Below are 18,352 nucleotides of genomic sequence, written 5' to 3'. Positions count from 1 at the left end.
AATAGGCCATTTGTTTTCAAACTTAAAGGAGAACTCCGGTCAATTTTAACATTGAGCTCATTTTTTTGTACATTTGGAGTGCTGTCAATACAGAGAACAACGACAAAAATCGGTGTTGCCTACACCGAGTTATTCTATTTTTAAAATTTGCACCCTATTGACTTCAATGGGGCAAGTAGTAAGCCTGCTTTTTAGCCTCTTAACATCCTTGATGTGTCATTACAAGTGCACAGAAAATGTGAGTGATTCCTTCCGAGTGAACACGGGTGAATCTGACTGCAGTAGATGTTAGAGATATTAATAAAAATGAAGTTAATTCAGCCAGCGCTCATACCTCTGTTTACATCCTGTTTTCGGTGGAAGGCCATAGTAATCGATTGTCGAGTTCACGCGCATAGGTTTAGTGCCTATGATCACGCGCGTGAACTCGGCAATCGATTACTATGGCCTTCCACCGAAAACAGGATGTAAACAGAGGTATGAGCGCTGGCTGAATTAACTTCATTTTTATTAATATCTCTAACATCTACTGCAGTCAGATTCACCCGTGTTCACTCGGAAGGAATCACTCACATTTTCTGTGCACTTGTAATGACACATCAAGGATGTTAAGAGGCTAAAAAGCAGGCTTACTACTTGCCCCATTGAAGTCAATAGGGTGCAAATTTTAAAAATAGAATAACTCGGTGTAGGCAACACCGATTTTTGTCGTTGTTCTCTGTATTGACAGCACTCCAAATGTACAAAAAAATGAGCTCAATGTTAAAATAGACCGGAGTTCTCCTTTAAACATTTTTATATTTGAATCTGGACTACAACATGCCATAGATATTGATTGAAACTATTATGAGTCTTTATTGTTTGGTAACACTTTACAATAAGGCTCCATTAGTTAATTTATCAGGTAACTTAAACTGAAAATGAAAAATACTTAATGCTATCATTTAAAAATACATCATTAAAATCAAAAGTTGTAATTGTATTATTTAATGAACGTGAGAAACTAAAAATGGTAAGTTGTATTTTTTAAATATGAAAATAACTTTTGTAACAAATGTAGCTATTGCTTATTGTTAATGTTAGTTAATGCATTAACTAACATTAACTAATGGGACCTTATTGTAAAGGGATGCCTATTGTTCTTTATAAGCCTTTTAATCTTTAATCTGTTCGAAACATTTGTTTTATACATGTTTTGTGTATTGCTTTATTGTATTTATATGTTCATATATGTATTTATATGTTATTTTTTGTTATAATAAAAAAAGTTACTAAACCGGTTTTAGTATGACAACACTTTTTGCGACTTATTTCAATATCGTGATAATACCAAATACCGTGATAAGACTCCCCTGTGAAGCAGGCTTGTGCAAAATTCAGAATTTCAGAATTGGTCTCCATTCAATTCATGAATTGGAATTTGAATTGAATTTACTCCGCCCCACAGGACGTTGAATTGAATTTGAATTGGAATGACAGGAAGTAGAATTAAATTCATGGCAATTCAAAGAAACTCCACAGTCACACAACAGAAAGAATGTGTTGAGTCTTGCATGCATTCAGTGTTAGGAAGGTTACTTTGGAAATGTTATTGCTTACTGTTATTAGTTACCCATTATAAATGTGGTTTGGATTACTTTATTTGGATAACTTTATCAATGCAAAGCAATTTCGTTTTAAGCTGATTAGTAACTAATTGAATTAAACATTTTACCTCAGTAATACAACTAAATACAATTACATTAATTTTGTAATTAATAACCTCAACCCTGCATACATTTTGTTCTAAAATAGATATTAGATAGATATTCTTGAAATAAATTGTTTAAATAGTTTTGTTCCAATGTAATTTTCATTTCAAAGTAATCACACAAACACAAAGTTGTTGTAAATGCAGTTATCATTTATTCCAATGCAAAAAATGAATGAAATCCTTATTTTCAACAGTACAGAGAGGGAGGAGACCATTTGCAATAACAACACTGTCAGTAAGAGCAACTTGTCGTCTATTAGTTGATGACCACTTAGAGCTGGAACTGGCTATTTCAGAAGGATTACCATGATCTTCATTCTGGTTTGGCTGGATTGTGTAATCGCTGGTTTCACAGTACATCAAGATTTCCTGATGTTTCTTCTGTAGGAAAAAAAGTACCTCAATGTATATTACTAAGAGAACAGATATTTATATTAATTCCACAATTGACAATAATTGTTTTCTTGATTTACAATAAGTAACAAGTAAAAAGTGTGCTTCCATGCTTCCACACATATGATATCCAGTGTTGGGGGTAACTCCTTACAAAGTAATGCCATAATAATATAATCATATTTGGCTGTAACTGAGTAATGTAGCACATTAATATTACTGTTACTGTTGTGTTGTGAGTTAAAGGTGTGTATAACCCTTTATGAGCTATATGCCAGGCTCTTGCTGTGTTGCACTACAGTAATGTAATGAGTAGATTAATGAGTTACTATCCATAGAGAATAACAAGTAAGTTAATGCATCATGGTATTTTTAAAAGTGAATAATGTGTATTACATGTTCTTGAGTAGTGACCCCAACACTAGTTATATCAAATATCAGTTGCATAATACCATGAAGAGATGGTTTTCAAAATAGAAGACTGTCTGTCTGTCTGTTAACTTACTTGTAGATGCCTTTTGAAATTTGAAGTAGCCTTGACAGAGCCACAGACTGGAGCACTGCAGTGCTTATATGGCTCTGTGGTTTCCAGGTGTTCTTGATGGAATTGGTTCTGAACTAGATGAACTAGTACAGATGACCTTTTATGCCTGCTATTATTTTCCATGTCGCTGTTGTTACAGGTGTCAAATCTATCAACCTTTGTAATCTGAAGTTGTAAGGGACTTCTGAAACTTAAAAAGTCCAGTGTTGCCCATCAAATTGTGCTTTCAAACAAATGTCCACCTGAAATTGTTTATCAACCATTTTAAATACCTGGTTAAAGTAAAGCATTCTGGGAAATGGAGTCATGTTCCATCATGTTCCACAAAATTACAATTACAATAAATCAAACTTAATTATTTGTTCTGTGACTAGAGCTTTTAACATTCTTTGCTTGGGGAAAACATATCCTTTTAATGTAATCTGTACAAGTAGTTCAAACTAATATAATTTATAATGCAATCATATCTGACATATACTATAAAGCTTCATTGTTAAACACTTCACTTAAAATATGTATATGAATTTCTTTGAATTTTTATTGAATTGCAATTCTGCTTCCTTTAATTCAAATTCGAATTGTAATTCTAGATGCTGTTTTTGACATCAATTCAAATTCAAATTCAAGAATTGAATTGGAATTAAGGAGTCATTCTCAATTCAATTCTGAATTGTGCACAAGCCTGCTGTGAAGACCTCCCTATGAAGGTAATATGATGCCATAAAGAATCGCATGCCCAGGGTAAGATTTGTGAAAGTGTATATAAGTTTGCAAGCATAAATAAAATTAGCATGTTCAAGAGAAGATTCGTAAAGGTGTAAATCGCCTTTCAAGTGTAAGAATTATATATATATATTTTTTGCAGCATTGTTCTGTTATTCGTAAGTGTAATGCATGCATTGTGAAACTGCAGTTCTCTTACAAGAGGTCTCTCGTACTGTGTAAGTATCTTACGCTCGGGGAAAATCCCTTTTCCGCGAGATATTGAAGCCAAGAAAATTATCCTTAATTTTGTATTAATGTAAAACGCGTTGCGGCAGCATACAGACATAGGCAAGACGGCTCGCGTGCCTATTGGCTGTTCTGCGGCAACTGCAGCAGCCTATCGAGCGAGGCCTAGCGTGACGTCAGACCCAATGAGGGTGCTTTGCGCCCGCTGCGTCACGTCCCGCCGAAACGGGCGTGGCTTAGGCCTATAAATCCGGCTCGCAGGCAGCTGATATCTGATTTTTCATCTCTTCAGCGAAGCTCTCGCATCGCTGGATCCGGAGAGAAGCCGCGCCGTCTGAAGAAGCCTTTCAGCGGGACGAGTCGACACTCTGAAGCTGCTGGCCGCGCCGCCTTCTGTCGCCTTCCTGCTGCACTATCCGGCATTATATCCTTTCTCTGCTACTGTGTTTTGTGTATGTGTGTGTGCTCGCCACCGCGACACACACTCTCATTGCACTAAAAGAGCCAAGACGCCCCTTTCCTGAGGATCACGCAGCTCTCGCGCTCGCTGACGGCGACTGCCCTCACTGCGAGCTAGTTACTGCCTATGGTGACTCTGAGGACTCACCTGGCATCCTTCTCTGAGACTGCTCATCCCACCCCCCAACGAGCCTGTTGTAATACACGCACCCCTGCAAACAAACGCCAGCATGTTGACGCTCTCTGTTTCTATGGCAACTTCTCGCTCGTTCAGTTCCAGTAAATGCGACTGTTCCAGTGTATTCTGCAGTAAACAAGTCGGCGACACAGCCCGCTTGCCTGCACACAAACGCCGTTTTTACGGCTACCCAGATAAATCCCATAAGAGTGTATTTTCTGGTGTCCCGGCCACGGCCGATGGTGTTATGAGTGTAGACAAAATGCCCACTGCCCAGTGCTCATTCCTACACACAAACACAGCCCGTCACACAGGGCTCGCGCACATGAAATCGACCCAGATCGATTGCGCATTAAACGTGGTAAATGTGCCCACGCCGCTATGCGACGCGCTTCGAGACCACGGTAAAAACAGAAGTAGCACACCTACTTCGAGCCGAAATTTTTAAACTGTTGAGCAAAGGGGCCATAGAGCCTTTATCTCAAGCTCAGAGCGAAGGAGGGCTATACAGCAGATACTTCCTGGCGGGGGTCTCAGACCCATACTAGATCTAAGGCAACAGAACAGAGTGCTTGCAAAGCGACAGTTCAGAATGCTCACGACCAGAAAAATCCTCACGCAGATTCGGCGAGGAGATTGATTTGTGTCAATAGATCTGAAAGACGTGTATTTTCAAATACAGATAGCGTCAAGTCACAGGCGATATTTGAGATTCGCCTTCGAGGGCCAGGCATATCAGTACACAGTCCTACCGTTCGGCTTGTCCCTAGCACCCCATACATTTATGATGTGCATGGACGCAGCGCTCGCACCCCTCAGACTACAGGGCATGCGAGTATTGAACTACTTGGACGATTGGCTGATTCTAGCTCAATCTCACTCGGAGCTCATAGAGCACAGGACCATTTTACTCGATCACCTCGAGAATCTGGGTCTCAGAGTCAATTGGGGCGAAGAGCTCTCTGTCCCCAGACAGATAATATCTTTTCTGGGCACAGAACTGGACTCGCTGTCTTTGATAGCGCGACTGTCACCACAGCGCGTACTGGACATTCAGCGCGCAGCGAGCTCTTTCCGCTGCGGCGCATCTGTCCCGCTCAAGAAATTTCAGAGGATGCTAGGTCTCATGGCCTCAGCATCATCAGTACTTTAGCTGGGCTTGCTTCGCATGCGCCCGCTACAGTTCTGGCTGAAAGCGTGAGTACCGCGCCGAGTGTGGGCTTCCGGTCTGCTTCGTCTCAAGGTCAATCAGAAATGCATCGCAGCTCTGAAACCTTGAAAGCAAACGACTGGTACCGATCAGGTGTAAGCCTGGGGACTTCCTCGAGTGTGAAGGTGGTGTCTACGGACGCATCCACCTCGGGATGGGGAGCGCTGCTCGAGGGCAGATCGTTCTTCGGCCAATGGTCAGAACGGGAGAAGCTTCTACACATAAACTGCCTCGAAATGTTGGCAGTAGACAACGCGCTGACACGTTTTTGTCCCCAAATAAGAGGACACCATGTCCTGGTCCGCTCGGACAACATGTCAGTGGTGTCCTACATAAATCACCAGGGCGGCCTCAGGTCCCGAAACCTGCACAGGCTGACAGAATGCCTCCTGGTGTGGGCTCAGAGCAACCTGCTCTCGCTGAGAGCAGCGCATGTGCCAGGGCTCCTAAGCATAGGACCGGACAGACTGTCCAGGAACAATGTTCCGACAGGCGAGTGGTCTCTACACCCACAGACAGTCCAGCTGCTGTGGAAGAAATTTGGCAGAGCGGAAGTAGACCTGTTTGCGCCTCAAGAAAACGCTCACTGTCTGGAATTTTTCTCCAAGAGCAGGGACGCGCTGGCTCATGTATGGCCCCGCCGCCCGCTCTATGCCTTTCCTCCCATCTCTCTCCTGTCTCAGGTGATAGAACGGATCAGGGAAGAAGGATGCTCAGTGCTACTCGTAGCGCCGTTCTGGAAAAACCAACCCTGGTTCCCAGTTCTGGTGCAGCTAGCGAGCACTGCCCCATGGCCAGTGCCAGTGAGGAGGGACCTCCTCTCTCAGGCCAAGGGCTCGATTTGGCATCCGCGCCCAGAGCTGTGGTCCCTTCATGTTTGGGCCATCAATGGGTACCCGCTGACCTCCCAAGCGGAGTGTTAAACACGGTCACGCAGGCTAGAGCTCCGTCTACGCGACGTCTCTATTCCTCGAAATGGTCAGTGTTCTCCAGCTGGTGCACAGCTCGTGGCATGTCGCCCCCAGACTGTGGGGTGACGGAGGTTCTCTCCTTTCTACAAGAGCTGTTGGACAAGGGCAGGACCCCTTCCACGCTCAAAAGTTTATGTGGCGGCCATAGCAGCGTTCTCAAAAACAACGCTTGGTCAGTCAATAGGAAGGAACGATTTAGTCATCCGCTTCCTTAGAGGAGCTAAGAGACTGAATCCTCCCAGACCTCCCTCAGTCCCTGTATGGGACCTTTCTTCGGTGCTGGAAGCCATGAAAGGTGACCCATTCGAGCCTTTACAGACGATTGATCTTAAACACCTGTCTTTCAAGACAGTGTTTCTTCTGGCTCTCGCTTCAGTGAAGCGCATAGGGGACTTTCAGTAAGCGCGACGTGCATGGAGTTTGGGCCTAATGACTCAAGAGTTATACTCAAACCTAAGCACGGTTATGTTCCAAAATCCCTCAACACACCGTTTAGGGCGCAGGTCATTTCCCTGTCAGCCCTACCAGTCTCTGACGAAGAAGGAGACGCAAGCTTCCTTTGTCCAGTCAGGGGCATTAAGAGCTTATGTGTCTCGCTCATCTGTCTTCAGACAGACTAAGCAGCTCTTTGTTTCGTTCAGCGGACGTTCCAAGGGACTAGCCGCGAAACAGAGCCTATCCAGATGGATAGTTGACACCATTGCACTGGCGTACACTTCCAAGGGTATGCAGTGCCCGTTGGGTGTCAGAGCACACTCCACGAGAAGCATGGCTTGTGGGCCTGGTCAAGTGGGATTGCCTTGCAAGATATATGTATGGCGGCAGGCTGGGCCTCCCCGTCTACATTTATAAAGTTTTATAACCCAGAGGTTCCCGCCTTACAGGCCAGGCTGTTGTCGGTCTAAATATACCAGTACTGTCTGTTCTGATGCTATCGGTTCAGAATACTGTGTCTGCTGAGCACTGCTCGATGAGCACTGCTCGCTGATCGACCATAAAATGCTTATGGGCAAATGACTAAGACCCGCAATTTTCCATCAGTTCAGGCCGTACTCCGCCCTGTCTATGTGATGTAATTTGCGTCTGAGGGACGCTGCTATATGTGGAAGAGCGTGGCTCCGCCCCTCCCTCTTCCCGGACTCCCTGTGAGTTCCCCTGGTGATTGTGCACTATATGAACCCCGGGCTTTCGCCCTTGGGTCTTTGGTGTCAGATCCCAGCACGCACGGCGTCTTACATTGGGTCCCCTAGCGTAAGATACTTACGCAGTACAAGAGACCTCTCGTAAGAGAACGTACTCGGTTACTAACGTAACCTCGGTTCTCTCTAGGAGAGGGAACGAGTACTGTGTATCTTGCCGTGCATGCACACGTTCTGGTTCGCTTCGGCGATGAAAAACCAGATATCAGCTGCCTGTGAGCCGGATTTATAGGCCTAAGCCACGCCCGTTTCGGCGGGACATGACGCAGCGGGCGCGAAGCACCCTCATTGGGTCTGACGTCACGCTAGGCCTCGCTCGATAGGCTGCTGCAGTTGCTGCAGTTGCTGCAGAACAGCGAATAGGCACGCGAGCCGTCTTGCCTATGTCTGTATGCTGCCGCAACACGTTTTACATTAATACAAAATTAAGGATAATTTTCTTGGCTTCAATATCTCGCAGAAAAGGGATTTTCCCCGAGCGTAAGATACTTACGCAGTACTCGTTCCCTCTTCTAGAGAGAACCGAGGTTACGTTAGTAACCGAGTACATTTCATGCATACACAAAATAAATATGATCTGTATTCTTCTGACTTCCATTTTTCTGCTCTTACTCTTTTGGCATGTTTCTTTTTTTCTTTTTTTCGCACAAATACCGAAAACAACAGTCAGGAACAGCAAAACAGATTGATCGCGTAAAATGAACATTTGTGTAAAAAATAAACTGTTGCAAATGTCTAAATTACTTGTGCACATGAGGCAAACAAGTTCCCGAAATAACCCGATTAGTAGAGTTGCGGATTTCTTTTAGCTGTGTTTACAGTCTTGGCACGATTCTCTCACTCTTGAGTTTTGCAAGGCGAAGATTAAAAAGAGTAAAATCAATGACAAAATTAACGGAGCGCACAACTGATAGTGGTGCGCGTAGTAAATGACTTTCGCGAGAAGATAACAGATCTACACGCGAGGAAACGGGAACTCGCGAGCTCATTCAAACCCTGCGCGCAATAAAAGCCCTCGCACACGCGCATGATCATTCCCCACGCTCTCATGCTTGATCTCCTCTCACCTGCTGCTTTTGCTTGCTCAAACACTTTTATTTTTGGCAGTCGAAGGGCGGGACTTACTGTTTTAATAACCTCAAATGTCATTGGTTACAATGCCTGTCTTTGACTTCAGACATGAGACATCACTTAATTTGTTTTATTTATTTATTTATTTATTTATTTATTTATTTATATTAATGTGTAATGTGAATTAAGGCATTGTTAATATAGAATAGATTATTACCAGATACTTTATTAACAGGAAGTCTTACTAGTGACTGCATTGTGTTGTTAAGAGATATTTACAGACTGAAATGACGCATTTCCATGGTTATTAGCATTGTAAATCTACGTAATTCGTAAAATTCGTATACATTTTTACGTAATATAAATGGTTTTCTAATAAATGTAAAAGGGGTTCTGGCTTCTCAAGTTAAGATACAGTACACAGCATTAATTATACAAAGTTACAAAGCTTACAAAGTCCTTTTCAGAATTTGCTACAAAATACAGAGGAACAAAATGAAACCCAGCAAATTATTAAACCCATCTTAAACCCAGCAAAGTAGATATTACAACAATTATATAGTGATCTTAATCATCTAACTTTTTGTAAGCGAATAACCTAATAAGAGAAAGTATGAGGCAAGTACAGTACACAGCATGAATGATTACAACCCATCTGAACATAAAATATAAAAAAAAAGAAATGCATTTATGCTGCCAGAAACCCTTTTACATTTAATAGAAAATATAATGAACCACTCAAAATTGACATAATAGTAATACACAGGATGATAACAAAAAGCTTACACAAAAACTCTTGCTTATTGATATAAACAAGTCATTTATCTTTCATCCAAAGCCCTTGTTATATTTACAACTATTTAATGGACACTTTTTACATTTCTGAGGTTCAGATCCAATATAATTTTGGTTGGGTAAATGTTAATAGTGGTGAATGGGAGTATAGTGGTAATGTAGTGGTGAACTACAGCAAATATGACTTTGCATTCCCATTTCATTTTAGATATTTTAATGCCAATGACACAAATCATTGTAATAAATATAAAATGTAAAAATGTATAAGAATTTTGGTAGATTTACAATGCTAATAACCATGGAAATGCGTCATTACAGTCAGTAAATATCTCTAAACAACACAATGCAATCACTAGTACGACTTTCTGTTAATAAAGTATCTGGTAAGAATCTATTCTATATTACCAATGCATTAAATCACATTACACATTAACCCTCTGGGGTCTGAGGTGTTTTCTGGGCCTTGGAGGTGTTCTGACATGCTCTGACATTTGTGCTTATTTCTGTTACTTGTGACATTTTCATGGCTAAAGTCTAATTACACTGTATTCAGCACAAACTCTGCTACAATAATATATCAGCAGCATGTGTGTAAAAGTTTGTTGTTTTGAGATAATGACATTTATGCGTGGTTTGTGAAAATACAAAAAAAAATTCTCACTGAAATAAGGTCATGAAACCCATACTGATTATTTCTTCACAAGACTTTTGAAAATTGTATGACATAGCCTAGAATATTTGCTCCAAAACTATGTGAAAATCACCCTGACTGCTCATTCAGATAAGACAATATATTGATTTAAAAAATTTACGACGTGTTTTGTGTGAAAAAGCTTTATGCGCTCATTAATATGTAAGCTTTTCACACCTGAGAAAGACAAATTATTAGGCCTATTAGGAGCTATCAGGCCCTATCATTCTGAGCAACCTTGCACAAAGAATGAGGAGATTTAAAAAAGAATGGCTTTTAGATTTTTTAGATTTTTTGGATTTATTTACAACACAACATAATCCAAAGATACAAAACAAATGACAAAAAAGCACTCATTGAAAACAATTATCCAAAGACAGAGACCTTTGTGCCATTCCTAAAAACATTGTACATACCTTTCATTTCCAAGATGTTTGATTTTCACTTTACCATGTTCATGTACAGAGACTCATGTGAATGTTGAAGTCAGCAGGAGTGGCATCTGGGCCCTGAAAGAAAAAAAAAAGTGAACATACTGATATCAAGAGAAACTATAGGCCTGCACGATTTTGGGAATAATTTTTTGATTTTTCTGGTTAAAATTGCTTTTTAAAATTCACAGAATACACACATACACACACACACAAATGTTTCCAACAATATATAATATAATGAACACCAGGTTTGTTGTGCCTTGTAGGCATAGGCTATGCGCAGTGCTGCATAAAATAATAACAACAATAACCATATCAGCCTATAAATCTTCCAAAATATTTCAGTAACAACTAAGCTAGAGAAAAATATATTGATTATCATGTTACTTCAAATGTTTCCATTCGTTATGATGATATGAAATGAGATAATAGTAAAAACATGAAGCCGTTTGGTGCTTTTCAAACGCGATCGCGATCCAAATATGATACATTCAAATGCGATCGCGCTCAAATATAAAACATTATAGTTACCATATACATATCTACATTTGAGCAGATATCCACAAACACAGTAAGAGTAAACACGGGTCTAAATATTATAATATTCACCATATATCTAGCAACAGTTCAACTGCAATGTGAAATTTATGCAACAATAACAAACTAATATGTAAGAATTTCTTACCTTATATCTTTCTTGTCTTCAAATCGCGTTCTTCTTCTTCTGAGGTAATTCCAATGTAAGCTCACGGCGCGTCTTTCAAACTCGACGAAAAGCAGAGACTTGTGAAGTGTTTTGGTGTTTTGTTTTTGAGGTAACGAGCGCGTTCGCGTTCTATGTGGAGATTTGCATGTGAATATCTTTTGCGCAAGTGGGCGTGTTCAAATTAAAAAATAATTAGGAAGCGTTTGAGAAGCTGGACATCTTGTTGGTTTTATACAAATTACTTAAACAGAGAATATTTGTTTTCAGTTTGAATCAGATCATTTAAAAGTACACACTTAAATGTTTATAAAGGTATATGGCTCATAAATGTGTGACAAGTATTCGCTGAGTTTTGTTTCAGTTTATAGACGTGCTCAAGAAAAAAAAGTTCACCGCGACGGAGAGGCAGAACGCACACCCTGTTTATTTTCTTTATTTTACAAAAGCACAATGTTTTGATTTGATTGTAAGTGGACACCTACAAAAGTAAAAATATCACAGATTCTTTTTTTATATTTCTTTTTTCTGTATGACCATAAATGACGGAGTAAGCGCGTTTTGCCGACCTCAGAGGGTTAATATGAATAAATAAAACAAATATCATGTCTGAAGTCAAGTGAATTACGGGTCATTGAAAAGGCGTCCAATCACAACTGACTTCCGGAAAAGGGGAAGTAACCAATGACATTTGAGGTTATTAAAACAGTAAGTCTTTAAATGCAGAGGAGATGTCATGCACGCGCGCAGGTTTTGAATGAGCTCGCGAGTTACCGTTATCCATTTGCGAATGTCATTTACTGCGCGCGCCAGCATCAGTTGTGTGCTCCGTTAATTTTTGTCATTGATTTGCCACCATAGAAGAGCAGGGCGGGTCCATCTTCATCATGTAGCCAATCAAATGAGCTTCTCGCTGACTCTTGTTTTACTCTTATCTGATTGGTTCAATAAACACGGCAGTCGCCAGAACACATCTTTTTCTTCACTTGGCTCAGCATCGTTCTCGTTACCAAAATTGTACTTTTAATGCACACATATATGTTAAAAAAAAATAATAATCATGATTGCTTAAGCTGTGCACCAGTAGGCTGATGTGTTGATACTGAATTACTAAGTTACGTTCACACACAGTTCTCACACAGGACTCACAACTGCATTTTCAGAAAACCTGCACTGTGTGAACAGGATTCTGGAAAATTTGTTGTCTATCACGCATCACGTCATACAGTGCTAGAGAGCCGCTCTTGCACTGTGCTGCAAAAACGTGTGTCTATGGTGTGTTTCATGTGTTTCATGTTTTTTTTTTTGTGTGTGGTTTCGGACTTGGCAGATGAACTCGAAAGATTTGGCACGACTGGACTCTTGTCATTTCAAAATTGATAAGACTTTTTCATTTTTATGGACGTCAACTTCTTTGATTTTATTTTGGTCACTGTCACTATGGTTACTGGTAAGAGAATACAGGCTTGACTCCCATTACACATTCATACAGACAGTATTTGAGACGCTACTGTAAGTTGCTGTTTAAACAGGAAATTTTCGAGACTTACACCTGTAAGTAAATGTGGGTGTCAATTCCAAAAACTAACAGTGTGAGCGTAGCCTAGAACCTATTTTTTACAGTCTATGCCTAGAACTCATTATATTTGAAAATATACATGGCAAGTTGGCAACTGTATCACCGAATCACCATCTTTGAAATGATTTTCAGTGTGTCAGTCTTACCTTCCATACAGGCAGCAGGTGAAGCCAACACAACCACCAACAATTGAATCATCTTACTGCTCAACATTATAGACCTAAAGAAAAACAGACATTATCACTGACCCAAAAGAAAACAATCAGCGAAACAGGTCAATCTTATATTCATAATAAAAATCAGTTTGAATGTCCGCTGAGGACAGCGCTAGTCAATGCATTTGTCGGTTGCGTCTTATAAGGTGTTGTTTAAAGTAAAAAATAATGTCCTTGTTTACAAACTTGTTTCAGTCCTTTTCAATACAAAAGTATTTGCTACTGACTCACTCATAAAAAGAGTCACACATGTACTTTATAGTGCACTGTCACTATATTATCTTTTTTAAATAAAATCTTTGTTAAGGTAAACAGAGAGGTAATGAATATAGCATGTAAAAATAATTCTAACAAATTAAATAAATAAAAAAACAAAACATTCTAAACTGCCTGAATAAAAGAAAAAACATGACTACTTCAGTTGCATTTTTATATAACAAAAGCATATTAACAACAGGCAAAATAAATTTACAATGTCTAATGTTTTCAAATGACAGGGGAGTCTATCAACTCCCTATACTGTAAATATAAGCATAAATATAAACATTTGTTTTTAAAGGTTTATGTGTTGTTTGATAGGCTAAAGAGTGAAGAGAATGGAACACGCTGGACTATTCGCTGGAAAACGCAAACACTAAATAAAAAAACAGTGAATACATCATCACAATTACCGAATCCATCTCATCTGGCATGTTATCAGAATTATTAATAATGTTTTTGTCTATGCATTTACACGGAACTTCTCTTGCGGGGATAATTTCCAGAGCTGCAATTTTTTGTTTATTAGTGAAATAAATTATATTAACATCTATTATATAACACTTAAAGGTAGGGTAGGTAGGATTTTTATAAAAAACTTTTTTTCAAATTTGTTTAAACTGTCTTTATATACCAATACATAATTAAAATGTAAGTGCTCTGAAAAAGAGAGAATAAAAATCGAGCGACTGTAGACCTTTTAATCTGCAATAAACACAGCTCATTATTTCCATTCGGGACGAAACAATTGATTGGTTTGGGCGACTGTCACTCACTCTAGCAACCAATGGCTACCACCCCTGTCGCTAGATCTGCCCATATGCGCGCGCACCCGTTTGATTTGAGAGGCGCGGAACCTACGAAGAGTAAAATGATGGCAGAGAAAGAGCATTCAAAATTCAAAGCACCTGCATATGCAGTCAGTGAAGGCAAACAAGGCAAAAACTACTTCCTCGGACCCTGCCCGCACTCTTGAACGACCTCCTCTGCTTCGCCCTCGACCCCGGACCTGTCCTCGAACCGACGAAGCGGTACTTGTCTCCGGAGTGTACGTTAGTCTTCATTAGAGTCAACAATGTTTTCATTATGGAAACTCTTACATGCAAAACACCGTATATGTTATGAATCTTACACGAAATTCACCTTCATCACAGTTTAACTGATGGTAATGGAAAAACGTGTATCAATGCAACCTGTTTTTAGCTTTGCCTTATAAATATAGCTCGTTACCTATAAATATAGCTCGTTACCGAATCAAACTTTACTAGTATCGATATGCTAGCTTGATAGTGAGTACTAAAATAAATCTTATTTGTTTATATTTATAATGATAAAGTTAGGTATTTTATTACATGTGATTCTGACATGATGTCACTGCATGTACTGCGCTCCTGTCCACTCGTCTCAGGTAAATAAATGTCTTCCAGCTGAGCCTGAGCGTTTGGCGTCGCGCTTTCATGTGTTTTGGGGGCGTGGCTTTGGAAGGAGCTCAGAAGGGAGGGGGTGGGAGTGAATGGAAATAATGAGCTGTGTTTATTGCAGATTAAAAGGTCTACAGTCACTCGATTTTTATACTCTTTTTCAGAGTACTTACATTTTAATTATGTATTGGTATATAAAGACAGTTTAAACAAATTTGGAATGTTTTTTTTTTTTTTTTTTTTTCAAAAAATCCTACCTACCCTACCTTTAAGGTGTTTTAAATGAGAAGATTATGTTAAAATCTGCATACGGTGGCCAAGCTGAAGCATCAACCTGGTGAGTGGCAGTACGAACATGACTTCACAAGATTAATGATGAGCATAGACAACAGAGAGAGAATTAAATTCAGCACTTTTATTTCCGACATGCATTCATTCATGGCTGTTATAGTTACGTCTTTATTGGGACATGACTTGACGGATTACATGACCGTGATTCAGTCTCTATTTTTAGCACCAAGTTTAAACTATATAACAAGCATTTATTTAACATATCTCATGTGTGCATATTTCATTTGTGCATTAAAGTGTTAGTTCACCCAAAAATGAAAATTCTGTCAGTAATTACTCACCCTCATGTTGTTCCAACCACGTAAGACCTTCGTTCATCTTCGGAACACAAATTAAGATATTTTTGATTAAATCTGAGCGCTGTCTCACTCCTCCATAGGCTTCTAAGGGACTGAAACTTGCTGGTCCAGAAAAGTTATTAAAGAGATCGTTAATATAGTCCAAGTGACTACAGTGGCTCAATCTTAAGTTTATAAAGCGACGAGAATACTTTTTGTGCGCTAAAACAAACAAAAATAACGACTTTATTCCACTTTTCATTTCCTTCTCTCTGGGCTTCGAGTCTTTTCGCGTAGTGTTTAAGCGTAGCGCGTCTGTTGCACGTCACCACGTATCACACGCATGACCAGCGTAGGCCAATAGTGAGCCTACGTGGTGACGTATTTTTGTTTGTTTTAGCGCACAAAAAGTATTCTCGTCGCTTTATAAACTTAAGATTGAGCCACTGGAGTCACTTGGACTATATTAACGATCTCTTTAATAACTTTTCTGGGCCAGCAAGTTTCAGTCCCTTAGAAGCATATGGAGGAGTTAGACAGCGCTAAGATTTAATCAAAAATATCTTAATTTGTGTTCCGAAGATGAACCAAAGTCTTAAGGGTTGGAACAACATGAGGGTGAGTAATTACTGACATAATTTTCATTTTTGGGTGAACTATCCCTTTAATGGCTGTTACGTTAAATAAAGTTTATTAAAGGTGCTCTAAGTGATGTTGGGTGACGTCACTTCTTATTGACGTTTAAAGTATTGTCAAACAACTAGCTAGACCCTCCCTCCTCCTCATCCGCGCACTAACTCCCCAAACCCCACCCCAAATCCTTCTTGTCGGTTATTGGCTGGAACAGTTTGTTATGTTTCGTGGTGCGGGTTAGCCCAGTTTGTTTTTGTTGCCATTTGTGGAGCCTGTGGTGTCTGCAGAGACCGCGTTTTTTTACAGTGTTCACAAGTTTCAGTCCTTTCAATACAAAAGTATTCCCAACTGACTGACTCACTCAGAAAGACCTTCTTTGGCATAACTTTTTACCATAAAGTTCTATGGGCTGCCATTGACAGAGCGGAAGAAGAAGAAGAAACAGAAGAATAATAAGAACGCCAACGAATACAATAAGTGCCTACGCACCTTCGGTGCTTGGCCATAATAATAATAATAAACAGGGGAATTCCAAGTGGGTCCTTGCACCTTGGTGCTCGCGCCCTAATAATAAGAATAATAATTAAAGTTGCAAGCAGCAATGAAAGGGCCCTCGCTTTGGTGCCACCGCCACCCGGTGGCTTTAGGAAAACAGAGCATGGTGGGAAAAATGCATTTAAGTAGGTAAATATAGGAGGACTACGTCAAAGTCATTTGTATTTGCCACACTTCCTTCTTCCAGCTGGTGGTGCTATGACCATCACTAAACTTGGCATGTAGATGTCTTCAGGACAGGGTACAGGGTATCAAACATTTTTTTACAAGTTTGAGGCAGATTGGACATTGCATGCCTGAGTTACAATAACTTCCTGCTTTATGGTGATAATAGCATGCTTTAGCACTTATTCAAGCGTTGCTATGTTGTTTTAGCATGTTTCTAGCATGTTTAACATTCAATTGAATTAACATTCAATTCAATTTTAGTATGTTGCTAGTACTAGTTGCAGTACTAGCAATTCTTTTGTATTTTTAGTAATTTTTTGTAATTTTTTTTTTTACATTTTAGAATGTTGCTAGTATGCCACAGTGTTCAATGTCACTTCCTTTTGACAGTAGGTGACACTATAACTTTAAAGGGATAGTTCACTTTGAAATTAATTTTTGATATGTTTTAGCTTACCTCAAGGTAGAGGTCGACCGATTCATCGGTCGGCCGATTAATCGGACGATTTTTTGCATTTTTAACATAATCGGCATCGGCCAATATCCAGGTGTATCAAGCCGATTATTAGGCAGGCGCATCTGTGGGCAGCCTAGTGTTGTTGTTGTTGTGGAACACGCGTTCGACGCACGCTGCGCCTAAAGTCATTCTCCAGCAGAGTGAGCAGACCTCATCCAGTGCTTAAGGAAGGAGCCAAGTTCCTTGGAGAAAACTCCTTTATATTGAATTAAAAACTTTTGATATGTTACTGCCAACTTAGAGAAAAAACATGAATAGGCGACATGACGTTCGGCTACTTTGAAATTGATAGCGTAGTTGAGGTTGCATTAGCACAGCAGAAGGGTTGCTATCATGTCACAATAAGTAAGCAAGAATTTACAGACAGTGAATCTGAGACTTTTATTTGTTCTGTTTGTGTGTCTTATATTTGAGAGGGTTGCCACTCAATGCAGAGAAATAAGTAATAAAAAAAGAGACCAACTATATGCTAGTGAAGGACTGGCTTTGCTTTGCTAGCGTCGTTGTCGCTAGGGTTGGGTAGCTACAGACAGACCCGGAGCTAATACGGCACTGGTGGAACGGTACATGTATTCGTATTGAACCGAAACGGTACAGGCGTCACGGTTCGGTGTATAAATTTCCACGGAGAATACACGCTATAAAAATAAATAAAACTCGCGTGCAAAGTAATGCGGAACTACTGTTAGATACGCGGGTTCTTTAGGGACACCTAATCTGTAGCTCCGCTTTAGCTCCGGCTGCGATGTAAAGATTGCAATGCTGGAATATGTTGTGTGTGTGTGTGAGAGAGAGAGAGAGAGAGAGAGAGAGAGAGAGAGAGAGAGAGAGAGAGAGAGAGAGAGAGAGAGAGAGAGAGAGAGAGAGAGAGAGAGAGAGAGAAGAGAGAGAGAGAGGCGCGATCGAGATCGAAAAGTCGCGTGTGTTTAAAGTCGCAAAGTGTTTGCTTATATTTGTGTGCAAACGCGCGCGCGTGTGTGTGAGGAGCGGGCGCGATCGAACAGTGGAAACATAAAAACATAGCC

The 18,352-nt window shown here is 40.1% G+C and overlaps 1 protein-coding gene across 2 annotated transcripts in view; it reads right to left on the bottom strand.

Moving 5' to 3' along the window:
• Nucleotides 1-18,352, bottom strand: part of LOC308691897 (activin receptor type-1-like) — a 92,409-nt gene that overhangs the window by 28,405 nt on the left and 45,652 nt on the right. For both annotated transcript variants that reach the window (XM_081367479.1, XM_081367480.1), the window contains exon 2: nt 13,078-13,151. In XM_081367479.1, coding sequence (XP_081223605.1) covers nt 13,078-13,144 — 67 coding nt within the window. In that variant the 5' untranslated portion in view covers nt 13,145-13,151. The remainder of the gene's footprint in view (nt 1-13,077; nt 13,152-18,352) is intronic.

The sequence above is a fragment of the Scardinius erythrophthalmus genome (assembly GCF_964197995.2).
Source record: "Scardinius erythrophthalmus genome assembly, chromosome: 6".
Lineage (NCBI taxonomy): Eukaryota > Metazoa > Chordata > Actinopteri > Cypriniformes > Leuciscidae > Scardinius > Scardinius erythrophthalmus.
Note: the sequence above shows the minus strand (reverse complement) of the source record. Positions and strands in the feature narration are given on the sequence as shown.